This window comes from Condylura cristata, unplaced genomic scaffold (genome assembly GCF_000260355.1).
Source record: "Condylura cristata isolate star-nosed mole 26May11 unplaced genomic scaffold, ConCri1.0 scaffold00024, whole genome shotgun sequence".
Classification (NCBI taxonomy): Eukaryota; Metazoa; Chordata; class Mammalia; order Eulipotyphla; family Talpidae; genus Condylura; species Condylura cristata.
The window spans coordinates 8835051-8846360 of NW_004567125.1; the positions used below are offsets into that span (position 1 = coordinate 8835051).

Sequence of the window (11310 nt, forward strand, 5' to 3'; positions counted from 1 at the left end):
TCAGCAGACTTCCCTGTGAAGGGCCCACAGCCAGCCTCTTAGGCTCAGGGCCACCTGGTCTGTGTCTCAACTGCTTTGCTGCTGTTGCTGCCATGCGTGAACGCATGAGCTGGCTGTGTGCCAATAAAGCTTTATTGACAAAGTGGGTGCGCTTACCGGCCCCCGGCGAGGCCTGTGTGTGCAGCCAAGTGTGCACTGTGCCGACAAGCAGAGCAGGGGTACGGGGGCCAGGTTCTCATCAGCTCGCCTCCTCCGCAGGCTGTGCGATGGTCAGAAAATCACTCTGCCACTGAGCTTGATTCTCTTCTCACTACATGAGAAGATGAATGTGGGGTCAGCGAGGCCCCTGGTGGAACATACTGTGATTTCAGGAGAATGTGGGGGCAGGAAGACATCTCTTGCCACAACTTGGGGCTTTGCCCTCTGCATGTTGTCCTCTCTGCCCCAGCTCTGCCCCCAACCTCCCCAGGGGTCCTTGTCCTCTATGGAATCTGCCTTGAATATCAATAGGACCCTCCTCTGGGAAAGTTTAGAGATTTAAAAAAAAAAAAAAAACCTATCTGGGTGGAGAAACCAACTGGAAAGGAAAATAAAGTACAAAGACAGAATACAGTGAGTTATAAAGTAATGCATCTTACCTGAAGGCTGGGTGGTTTTCTAAAATAACCAGAACCCTGCATCTCTTTGCTAGGGAAGAGCTAGTCCTGGCTTCAGGGCTGTTTAAGTCAACCTTGAACTTGCAGCAGTAGACTGGCAGAGCCTCCGCCTGGAAGTTGGAAGCCTGGGGGTTCACCCGGTCCCCCTGCTTGGGGGCTGTGCCCTTTTTCCACCACAGCATTTATTCTCAGTGGTTCTTGCTCCCTTTGCAGAACTGTCATGAGTATGAAAGAAATAGTCTGGCAGGACTCGGTAAACTCCAGTGTTCTCTTTGCTGTCTGAGTCCCAAGCTCTCTCAGGGAGGTTCCAGACCATCTGGCCTTCCTCTCCAGGGACCTCCGGGCCCACCTGTGACCAACAGCCAGCCGACAAGGCCATGCCTCAGGCCCCGTGCTGAGCTTCCTGTGGTTGTGGGCCCTGCACACCTATGCCCTCACCTGACCTGTTCTCTTTGTCTTGTTTGGTGTAAAGGAAACAACGTCAACCCCGGTGAAGGTCGACTCTGTCCTCGGGGGAGGTGCTGCTCTTTGTTGCTCCAAACCAGCATCTGACTGTGTTGTTCTAAGCTACCACCTGGAGCTGGCCTCCCTGAAGCCCTGCGGCATCAGCAGGGGAGGGAGCTGGCACCCCTATGCAGGGCCATCCTCGGGTGTCTGTGCCTCTTTGCAGTCAGAGGACCACCTTGCCCCTCCTGTGGCAAGGCCTGCATTTCATCTCCCCCACTAAAATCGACCACTCGTATTTGGGCGTCACTGCCTGTGGGAGTTTCTTGCAGAGCAGAGAGGATTGAGAGGCTGTGAGCCCATGAGCAAGCTCAAGGTTATTTCTTCTGTCGAAATTATATATTCGATCCATCTGCATGCTGGGCAGAGTCCTGGGCTCAGAGGAGCCTCGTGCCCGCTGGTTGGCTCCCTGGTCAGACAGCCCCTGGCTCCCACACAGTCCCAGAGTTTTACCTCTGCAAGGTTTCGCTGCAAGCGCCTGGCACATTCAGGGCTCACGCAAGCTGGAGGAAAGTCTTGTTCACAGCTGCTGGGCTCTGGAGGCTTTTGACAAGAAGCTGCAATGCTCAGCTGAGTGGTTTGAGACACGGTGACTCCTTCTCAGCGTGGGGATTTTGCACTGATACCATCTTTTCCACAGACACACCGACAGCAGTGATTAGACCAGAGCCACTACACCCCCGAGAGGGCCAGAGGCTGTTGCTGCACTGTGAAAGCCGTGGCAACCCTACGTAAGAAGCTCCGTGCTCTCCCATCTCCCTTTCCTGTTGTCTGCAGAGCCCCTGTTTCCCTGAGTCTGTCTAACCACCTCCATCCCCTGAGGGAGCCCAGCTGAGTAAGATGCAAACTAAGAGATCTCCCTCCTCCCCAAAATGAAGCCCCAGGAGCAGCCAGCACCAGAGTCCTTCCCGGAGCAGCTCTGGGCTCCTTGCACCTGGTGACTTCCGTTCCCTCAGCTCCGGCCCACTGCCTCTCCCCACTGCCTCCGGATCAACTCTGCTCTTGCTGTCTCCACAGCCCCCAGCAGTTTCTGTGGGAAAAGGAGGGCAGCGTGCCGCCCCTGAAGATGACCCAGGACAGGGCCCTGATCTTCCCCTTCCTCAACAAGAGCGACAGCGGCGTCTATGGCTGCACGGCCACCAGCAACATGGGCAGCTACAAGGCCTACTACAACCTCAACGTGAACGGTGAGCCCCGTCCCACCAGCACCTGCCCTTCTGTGTCCATCTTGGCCCACGCTTTCCCCCGCCTGGAGAAGATGGGGGGGGGCTAGAACCTCGGGCCACTCGCCCCAGTGCACTCTGGCGGTGTGGGCAGGAAGCCCGCAGAGCGTGGGATCTTGCTGCCTGTGTGGCGATGCTGAGATGCTGACTCAGATGGCGCCACCTCCAGGCCCTGCACCCACCCTGCGCCAAGAGTCATACTGTGTGCGCAGAGGCCCCGCCTCCCCGCGGGTGTAACTGCCTCTCCCTCTGCTGCAGTGGGCTGTTCTCCACCACTGCCCCCCTCCACCCCCACGCCGGGGCGAGTTTGGGTGCAGACCGTGGACGCACTGTGCCTGCCTTCTGCTGAGGGTCTTCTCAGAGGCCGCATCTGCTGAGGGGCTGGGCGCTGCTGTTCCCCAAAGCACCTCCCAGGATGTGACCCGACCCCGGCCCAGCTGCAGCAGTGACAGCGAGCACAGAGGGCTGCCTCTGGAGAACTGTAGGAGGCCTGAATTTTAGACCTTTCCTAGGATAAGGGGTGGAGGGGAACTTAAACCCCTCCCCCGCCCCATGAAATGCTTGCTGACGCAGTGGGGAGCCTAGCGGGGTTAGCCCTGAAGTCTTGGGACCAGTGTGCGGCTGGGGTGATCTGACTCCGGCCTCGCACAGCTCACCCAGCTGCTGCAGGTGCCAGGAGCAAGGAAGGACAGCGTCTGAGTGGTTCCCAGAGCTCTCCAGACAGGAGAAGGATTGCTGGCAAAAGGAAGTTCCTGTGCCCAGGATCTGACCCCGCCACCCCCACCCCCAAAGAGCTGGTTCTGGATCTTACTGACCCTCACCCCAGGGGCGGTCCTGGACCTTGCTGACCCACCCAATGCTGAAAGTATCAGTTCTGGATCTTGATGACCTTCCCATGAGGCCTGGTTGCCCCCGGAGGTCCTAAGCCTTGCTGACCTCCTCCTCTGTTCTGAGAGCCAGAGAGCCAGACCTGGGTCTTGTTGACCCTTGTCTGGTCCTGGACCTTGCAGAATCCTCTCCCTGGGCCAATAGCAGGTTCTGTGGCGCCTCTGTTCCCAGTGCTGACACCTAGTGGTCGAGACAGTTACTGCATCGGCCAGGCTGGCAGGAGCATCTAGTGATAGACTCCAACTCTCCAGAATGAGTTCTGTCTACTTGGTGGTAGCGCCTGGCAGTTGATGTCCCCAAGGGTTATTGGCAATGGAAGCCTATGATTTTCAAAGGACTCACCATTGCCATAGCTCCCGGAGTGACTTCCCGGGATTGATTTAGTGGGGACTGTGTCTAAGATGCCCCCGGAAAAAACTAGTGGATGAGTTGCCTTGATCCTGCTGAGGACACCACTGCACCACCTTTCATGCAAGGTCTGCGCCCATCTCCTCCCTCCCAAGCAGAGCACAAAAAACCAGAACATAAATGTTTTCTTTTCAAATAAGGCGGAGAAGGGCAAAGGAACTAAAAAGCTGGCCCCGTCAAGCCTGGAGACATAAGGTAGGAAAGACGGATGTGTAAGAGTCAATGAGGCGTCAAAACTCCAGCTGAGTCAGTGCAGGAGCAGCAGGTCTCCCGCCGCTGTTCCTGGGGAGGCCACACCTGCGGCCCATGTGATGTTGGGCACGTGAGGGCTGCGCCCTCCCTCTGCAGATGGCAGCGGGCATTGCTGGACACTGTCCCTGCCAGTGCTGCACACTGGAGAGAAGATAGGGGTGTAGGCCAGGCAGGCAGGGCCTGGGGCTTTGCTGCGACCCAGAACCCTCCTGCCAAGAAGGAACGCTGTTCCTTCCATGGGACTCTCAGTCCCTCACGTCTTATGTGGTGCTAGAGAGTGCTACTTCCCCGTTTCTTCAGGTCTCGCTGCTCTTTCCCTGGGTGACCTCAGGGCAGAGGATAGACTGAAAAGGATAGAACTGTTCAGGCTATCCAGGAGCAGGAAGAGAAGAGTGGAGAGATAGGGAAGGAATATCCCAGTACCCCAGAAATAGAGAGAGTTGATTGAGACGTCGAAATGATGTTTTGCCAAGGTCAAGCTCCAGTACCATGAATTTTGCTGAAAGGCCTGACCGTGAGCAGATTTATCTGTTTATTCCTGAATACACCGATTCTATTTTAACGATTACTGTGTTCCAGACGGTACCCAAAAAGCTAGGGTACACGTAAGTCATCTCCCTGCTGAACGATGGCCCTCGTCCTCCTGACAAGGTTGGTTCAGATTCCCTGCTGCTGTCCATGACCCCAGGCTGGGACAAAGGTGCTGCCCGGGAAGGGTCTCCCCAGATCTGACCTGTGCACCCCTCTCCGCAGACCCCAGCCCGCTGCCCTCGTCGTCCCCCAGCACCTACCACGCCATCATTGGTGGGATTGTGGCTTTCATCGTCTTCCTGCTGCTCATCCTGCTTATCTTCCTCGGACACTATTTGATTCGGCACAAAGGTCAGCCGCCCGAGGGAGTGCGGGGGAGCCTTGGACTGGCTTGGGGCTTCAGGGAGGGCCCTCAAGGCTCAGTCAGCTCCTTGGAGTGTTTGGGAAAGAAAAATGCAGCCCTGCTGTGGTACTGGGCACCAGCAACCCCGCACGGAGTCCCCTCAGCTGGGCCATTCACATAGAATCGGGCCTTACCATGCGGTCAGCTGCAGCCCTGCCCACCAGCTCTCCTCCTCCACACATCTTTGCTCACACGCCTGCCGTGACTGCTTCTAGGGCACTCCAACCACCCGGGCTGACCAGATGCAAGCCAGAGCATGACTGACCACTCACAGCTGACCGCTTTCCATTCACCCCCTCTCAAGCGTATGCACACGGGCACAGGCCCGCACACAGCAGGTGCCTGTGCATTCTCACACATGTATGTGCAGACACACCACACGTGTGCACAGAGGCAGGCACGCACAACTGTGCCAGCACATCTCGCACGTGTAAAGGCAGGCGTGTGGGTGCGTAATCGCACGCACCGGCATTGCGGGCACATAGCTGGACACACATGTGCTTGCACACAGATACACACGTGCTCAGATGGTTTTTTGACTGTGTGATGAATGAGCTTCTAAATAAAGGCAGGATCTATGAATGCGTGGGGGTGGTCAGAGGCTGCAGATTCGGTCGGAGGGAAAACACCCACAGGAGCAGGTGTGTGTGGGGGGAGGCAGGTGTCCAGCAGGGGACTTGGAAGCTGAAGCGGTAGGCCCTCTCTCCCCAGGAACCTACCTGACCCACGAGGCAAAAGGCTCCGACGACGCCCCAGATGCTGACACGGCCATCATCAACGCCGAGGGCGGGCAGTCGGGTGGTGACGACAAGAAGGAGTATTTCATCTAGGGCGCCCTCACCTTCTGCGCCCCCAGGGCCCCACGGGGACTGCTGGGCACTACCAACCGGACTTGTACAGAGCGACCCCAGGGCCGCCCTCCCGCTTGCTCCCCGGCCCCCACCCCTGTACAGAATGTCTGCTTCGGGTGCGTTTTGTACTCGGTTTGGAATGGGGAGGGAGGAGGGCGGGGGGAGGGTTGCCCTCAGCCCTTTCCATGGCTTCTCTGCGTTTGGGTTATTATTATTTTTGTAACAATCCCAAATCAAATCTGTCTCCAGGCTGGAGGGGCAGGGGCCCTGGGTAAGAAAAGCAGAATCCTGGACTGTGAGGAGAAGAGGTGAGGGTCACGACAGGGCAGGCGCGGGTGGTCTGGCCGGGGTCTCACCAGCGCCCAGTCCTCAACAACGGAGCGCCTTCCCACCCCCCAGGAACAGGACAGTGTGACAGGAGCCAGAGGTGGGACTTCCTCGTAGTCACGCCTCTCTAGCTGTGGATTGTGGACTGGGGTGCCGTCCTCACACCCCTCTCCCTCCCGTCCCTCCCTGCAATGGGCAGGGGGTGGAAGGGGTCCCCAGCATTGACCACAGATGGCACGCAGCCACGCAGGGACCCAGGCTGCAGCACAGGGAGGACCCCGGCCTGCAAGACGGGTGCATTTGGCGAGGAGGATGGCGGAGGGGACCCTGCCCCGCTCCCAATGATCGGAGCCCAGGCGCCTTGCACAGAGCCACCCTTGGAGGGGAGCGGGCGAGGTGCCCTCCTCTCTCCAGCCGTGGTGGGAGAGGCGCTGTTGCTGGGGGTAGGAGAGGCCCTGTTGCTGGGAGTCCCGACTGCGTCCTCTTCCCCCAAGGGCCCCACCCCATCCAGGCCCTGGACTGATGCACCGAGCCCCGCCTGTCACGGCTCCTCTCCCCCACTTTGAGCTGCGCCCTCCTGTGTCCCCCAGGCTCCCAACCCCAGCAGCAGCCAGGCAGATATAACAACAAAAATACTAAAGGCGCTTCACTGCTCTGAGCTGTTTCCTGCCCCAACTAAGGGATAATGTGAATCTGTGGGTGTGTCCGTGAGTGTGCACGTGTGTGTGTCGTGCACATGTGGATGTGTGTGTACGTGTGGATGTGTGTTCCTGTGTGTGAGAGGGAGAGGCAGAGGGTCCTAGGCTGGTGGGCGGGCTGCGGGGCATGAAAAGGAGGCTCGGGGCGCGGAGGGCCTGTCGGCTCTGTGCCCACCTGGGACGTGGCTCCCTGCTGGCGCCGCCCGTGCCAGCCCGGGGGCCCCTCTGTCGTGAGGAGCCGGCCTGGCACGTTTTCGCAGCAGTGTCCATCCCACCTCTCCCGAAACCAGAGCCCTCGGCCCCGCCCCGATTTCCCTTCCCAGAGCGGCGGAGTCAGTGCCGAAGCCCCTGCTCTGCACCCCTCAGGCCTCTCCCTGGCGCTGACTCGGGAACGACGCCCTTTTTTTTCCATAGTCTGAGCCCGGTGTGTCAAGGGCTGGAATGATCTACCACCCGGCACCCCTCCGATCTCCACCCTGCTTTCCATTTTGTCTTCCTTGGCGGGAGCCGGTTGGCCTGGAGATGAGGCAGCCCTCTTCCCCTCCCACACCCCTCTCCCCGCCCCTCCCCCGTCCCCCCCACACCCTCCTGCTCTGACAACTCAGGGGGTGCAGATGGGGGGCTGCCTCCCTCGGCAGCTCTGCTCACCTTCAGTTCAGGTACTGCCCTGTGACTCTTCCAGCCGCTGGTTAGGCCCCAGGCACCCAGGAGCCCCCACCTGAGCCAGGGCCCTCCTCTTACAGCAGCAGGGAACCTCAGGCCCCGGGCCTGTTGGGCTCCCTCTCTCCCAGCACACGCTTTTGGGAAAAGACTTCCTCTTTGAGCTGAACCACTCTGTCCACATTACACAGAAGCCATATTTGTACGGGGGCGGGGGGCGGGCCTGTGCTGTGCGAGTCTGTCTGTGGGGGGGGCGGGAACAGGGAAGGGGTCGTGTATCTTTATAATCTTTCTAACTCCTGTGCTAATCTCCGAGGGGCCACCCTCAATATATCTGATTACCCGTGTTGTTGGGTTGCCTCCTTCTTGCTCCTCTTGTTCCTGTGAGGGTGTGTGTATGTGTGACCCCTCACCTGGCACCTCCCAATGGTGGGGGTGGGGGTTTGTGTCCTGCCAAGCCGCACCCCAGATCATCTCTGCGTGCAAACAATATAACTTTCCAGAGGAAGAACTTCATTCACCTCTTTGGCTGGTCTGGGCCCTTGCTTCTAGAGTGTTTGGGGGTGTCTGACAGTCACCCCCCACTGCCATCTGCCAGGCTGGACTAGGGAAGGTGGAGATAGAGGTGAACATTTCAGTACCACCCGAGACAGCACCAACAGCCCCTCAAACTCACTTTCCAATCTCTGGAGTGGAGCTGGAAGCTGAGCCGGTGTCCCCGGAGGGACCATCTGTCCCGTGTCCCTGCTTCCACCCTGCCCCCCCTCCCTCCACACCCCCTTTGGATGGAGAGAAACTGTTGGACAATTGGAATGAGAACACCCCCTGCTTTCCTGGGCAGATGAAGGCACTGTCTTATCCAGAAACCCTAGTGCTGTGACTCACCCCTTCCAATGACTGGGCTGTTTTCCCAAGCAAGGACATAAGGTGGGAGGTCGAGGGGTTAGGCGAACCAGCAGAGGGCATGGAGAATTAGGGCTGGGGCTGGGGAAGGGTGGAGACTGGCACAGGGAGGACACCCTTAATCTCTGCAACCCCCTCCCCATTAGAAACTTATGTCTTGCTGACACCAGGCCAACTTAGCAGTTTGCCAGAGGCTTGCGTACCCAGCAGAAATATGGCTCACGGATACCCCACAGCCCCACCATCCCCAGAGCCTACAGAAATTTGTCAGATGTCCTTTTGGATGGAAGAGGCATCCACCATGCCCACAGTTGGCTCAGCCAGTGTCCAGCCACCCAGAGCAGCTTTATGTTGCAGGCTGCCCCCACCCCCACCCCCACCCCATGGACAATTAGACCTAATGTGGCATTGCCCACACCCAGACACCCACTCATACCGGCACTCAGAGGTGCTCAAGGGCAGCACATCCATGCACCAGTGCAGACAAGCACCTCCCGCCTGACTCCAGGAGCGCTGCCACAAGACCCCCAGGTGTCAGTAGCCACGTTTCACACTCACAGAAACGCTCAGCCCCTCCCATAGCGCAGTTACCATCAGCACCCTCCCAGCCCACAGACACCACCCCCACTCGCACAGCTCGGCCTTTGCACTCTTCCTGTGGAAGGAGCTCAGGAGACAGGAGGAGGGAGGGTCACCTGCTGCCCCCTGCACTTCCCAGCATGTCTTAATCTGTCTCACTCTTCTCCTGGCCCCTCTTCCTTCCTGTTCCGGAAGGAGCACTTCTTGATGGAAAGCCCCTGGCTTCTTGGTTTCCCTTTCCACCTTCAGGGAAATACCCGCTTTCTGGGCCCACCTATTCCCTTTCCCGGGAAGCTCCCTCAGGTCCACCAGCAGGATCCAACCTCAAAACAGGAAACTGGGCCAGTGCCCCTTTTGGCTGAGGCGTGGGCAGGAGAGGGTGTGGGGTAAAGGTTTCCTGGATGCCCCACCCACCCCAGTCCTCATTAGTGCCCGCACTTATCTCAGAGCCACAGCCAAGGACAGGCGCCCGGTCTTCTCTCCAACCTGCCAGAGCCAGGAGCCATGGGGAACTGTCAGCCCCGGGTGAGTGCAGCCCTCCAAGCCAGCCCTCCCTGCAGGCGGCCGCCTCCTGCCTTCACTCCTCTCTTCTTGCTTTGTCTTAAACATTTAATATTCTTCCTTTCCCCCCCCCTCACCTGGGCCCCCCACTCCTCCCTCTCCATTTGCTCTCAGTCCCTCCCATCCATGCTCTTCCCTCACTCCCAGTCCTGCCCACGCCCCCTCCAGGGCCTCCCATGTCCCGCTCCTGCTCCTCCACTCGCCCTCCTCACACACTGGCTCCTGGGCTCCAACCGCCACCCCTGTGCCCCCAGCCCCCTGGAGGCCTCTGGGTGGCTGTGCCCTGATGGTGCCTCGGCCTGTCCTGCAGGTGGACTCCTCCGTCCTCGTTGACGAGAACTTCAGTAAGTTGGACTTTGGAAACGAGATTTTGGATAACATCTCCTATGACTATAATGATTCTGGGCTGGAGTTATCTGCCCCCTGCCACTCCTGTAACCTGCTGGATGAGTCCTCGCTGCCCTTCTTCCTCCTGGCCAGCATCCTGGGCATCCTGGCTAGCGGGACCGTCCTCTTCGCACTCTTCAGGCCGCTCTTCCATTGGCAGCACTGCGCTGACCGGCCAGTCCTGGCACAGCTGGCTGTGGGCAGCGCCCTCTTCAGCATCGTGCTGCCCATCCTCGCACCAGGGCTGCGTGGTGCTGACAGCGACCCCCTGTGCCACATGGCCCTCCTAATCTGGTATGGTTCTGCCTTTGCCCAGGCTCTGCTGATAGGGTGCAGGGCCTGCCTGGGCCCCAAGCTGGGTGCTGGCCGAGTCCCACGGCTCACTGTGATGCTCACAGTGGGACTTTGGGGGGCAGCTGTACTCTTGGGGCTGCCGATCACCCTGGCCGGTGGTAATTCTGAGGGACTCTGTACCATCAGCAGGGGGTGGGGGCCTTTGCAGGCCGTACACACAGCAGCCTGTTTTGCCATCTTCATTGTGTTGCCACTGGGTTTGTTGGGAGCCAAGGGGCTGAAGAAGGCATTGGACAGGGGGCCGTGTCCCTGGGTTGATGTTCTATGGGCCTGGTTCATTTTCTGGTGGCCTCATGGGGTGCTTCTGGGGTTGGACTCCCTAGTGAGGTCCCGGGTCTTGTTGTTGTCTACATGTACAGCTCAGCAGGCCTTGGACCTGCTGCTGCACCTGGCAGAAGCCCTGGCCATTCTGCACTGTGTGGCCACCCCCCTGCTCCTGGCCCTGTCCTGCCACCAAGCCACTAGCAATGTGCTGCCCTCCCTCCCTGTCCCAGTGGGACAGTCTTCTCATCCCAACACCCTTGGCGGCAAGTCCTAGCCCCCTGCCCACCTGCAAAGCTGTATTAAAGTCTATGCTGCTTTTTTATGAAGTGGGTGGTTTCTTATTTCATCAAAGAACGGAGAGAAGAGGACGGGGAAAGGAGAGGGAGACGTTTCACGCCAGACACTCCTGTCTTCCTAGCTGATCTGGGGAGGACAAAGATGCCCGGATACCCCTACACAGGGCACACAGAGGTTCCCCTGGGAATGGGATTATTGTTGCCTCAAGGAAAGAACTGTCAGACTATGAGAAGAGCAGATAAGCCTAAAAATCTGGAGGAGAGGGCTTCCCAGTTAAAGAAAAAAGGGAGTTGGTGCAAAGAACAAATGCTGGAGGATAAGAAGCAGGGGAGGGCAGGGGATGAGCCAGAGCATGGCCTTCGTACCTGGCCTGCGGCTTCCCTTCCCCTCTGTCGCCCTGATAACCTGTTGGCTGTGGTTAGAGCCGAGAGTGGCAGTGGCGAGAGAGGTGGGGAGAAGCATCCTGCTGGACCTTTCTGTACGCAGGGAACATACCAAGATAATTCTAAAAGCTGCCTTCTGGGAATCATCTCTCTCATATGCAGGCTCAGCGTGACCCTAATC

General features: G+C 58.6%; 2 protein-coding genes across 2 annotated transcripts in view; both read left to right on the plus strand.

The window, feature by feature from the left end:
• The window catches only part of CADM3 (cell adhesion molecule 3), a 29717-nt gene extending 21970 nt beyond the window's left edge, over positions 1 to 7747 (plus strand). Inside the window, exons 6-9 of the mRNA XM_004688363.2 lie at positions 1801 to 1891; positions 2178 to 2347; positions 4685 to 4813; positions 5577 to 7747. Coding sequence (XP_004688420.1) covers positions 1801 to 1891; positions 2178 to 2347; positions 4685 to 4813; positions 5577 to 5695 — 509 coding nt within the window. The 3' untranslated portion in view covers positions 5696 to 7747. The remainder of the gene's footprint in view (positions 1 to 1800; positions 1892 to 2177; positions 2348 to 4684; positions 4814 to 5576) is intronic.
• A 91-nt stretch (positions 7748 to 7838) lies between these two features.
• ACKR1 (atypical chemokine receptor 1 (Duffy blood group)) lies at positions 7839 to 10770 on the plus strand. Its single transcript, XM_004688075.2, has 2 exons — positions 7839 to 9408; positions 9755 to 10770. Exons 1-2 carry the CDS (start codon positions 9388 to 9390, stop codon positions 10721 to 10723), a joined length of 990 nt encoding a protein of 329 aa, XP_004688132.2. The 5' UTR covers positions 7839 to 9387; the 3' UTR covers positions 10724 to 10770.
• The last annotated feature ends 540 nt before the right edge of the window (positions 10771 to 11310 follow it).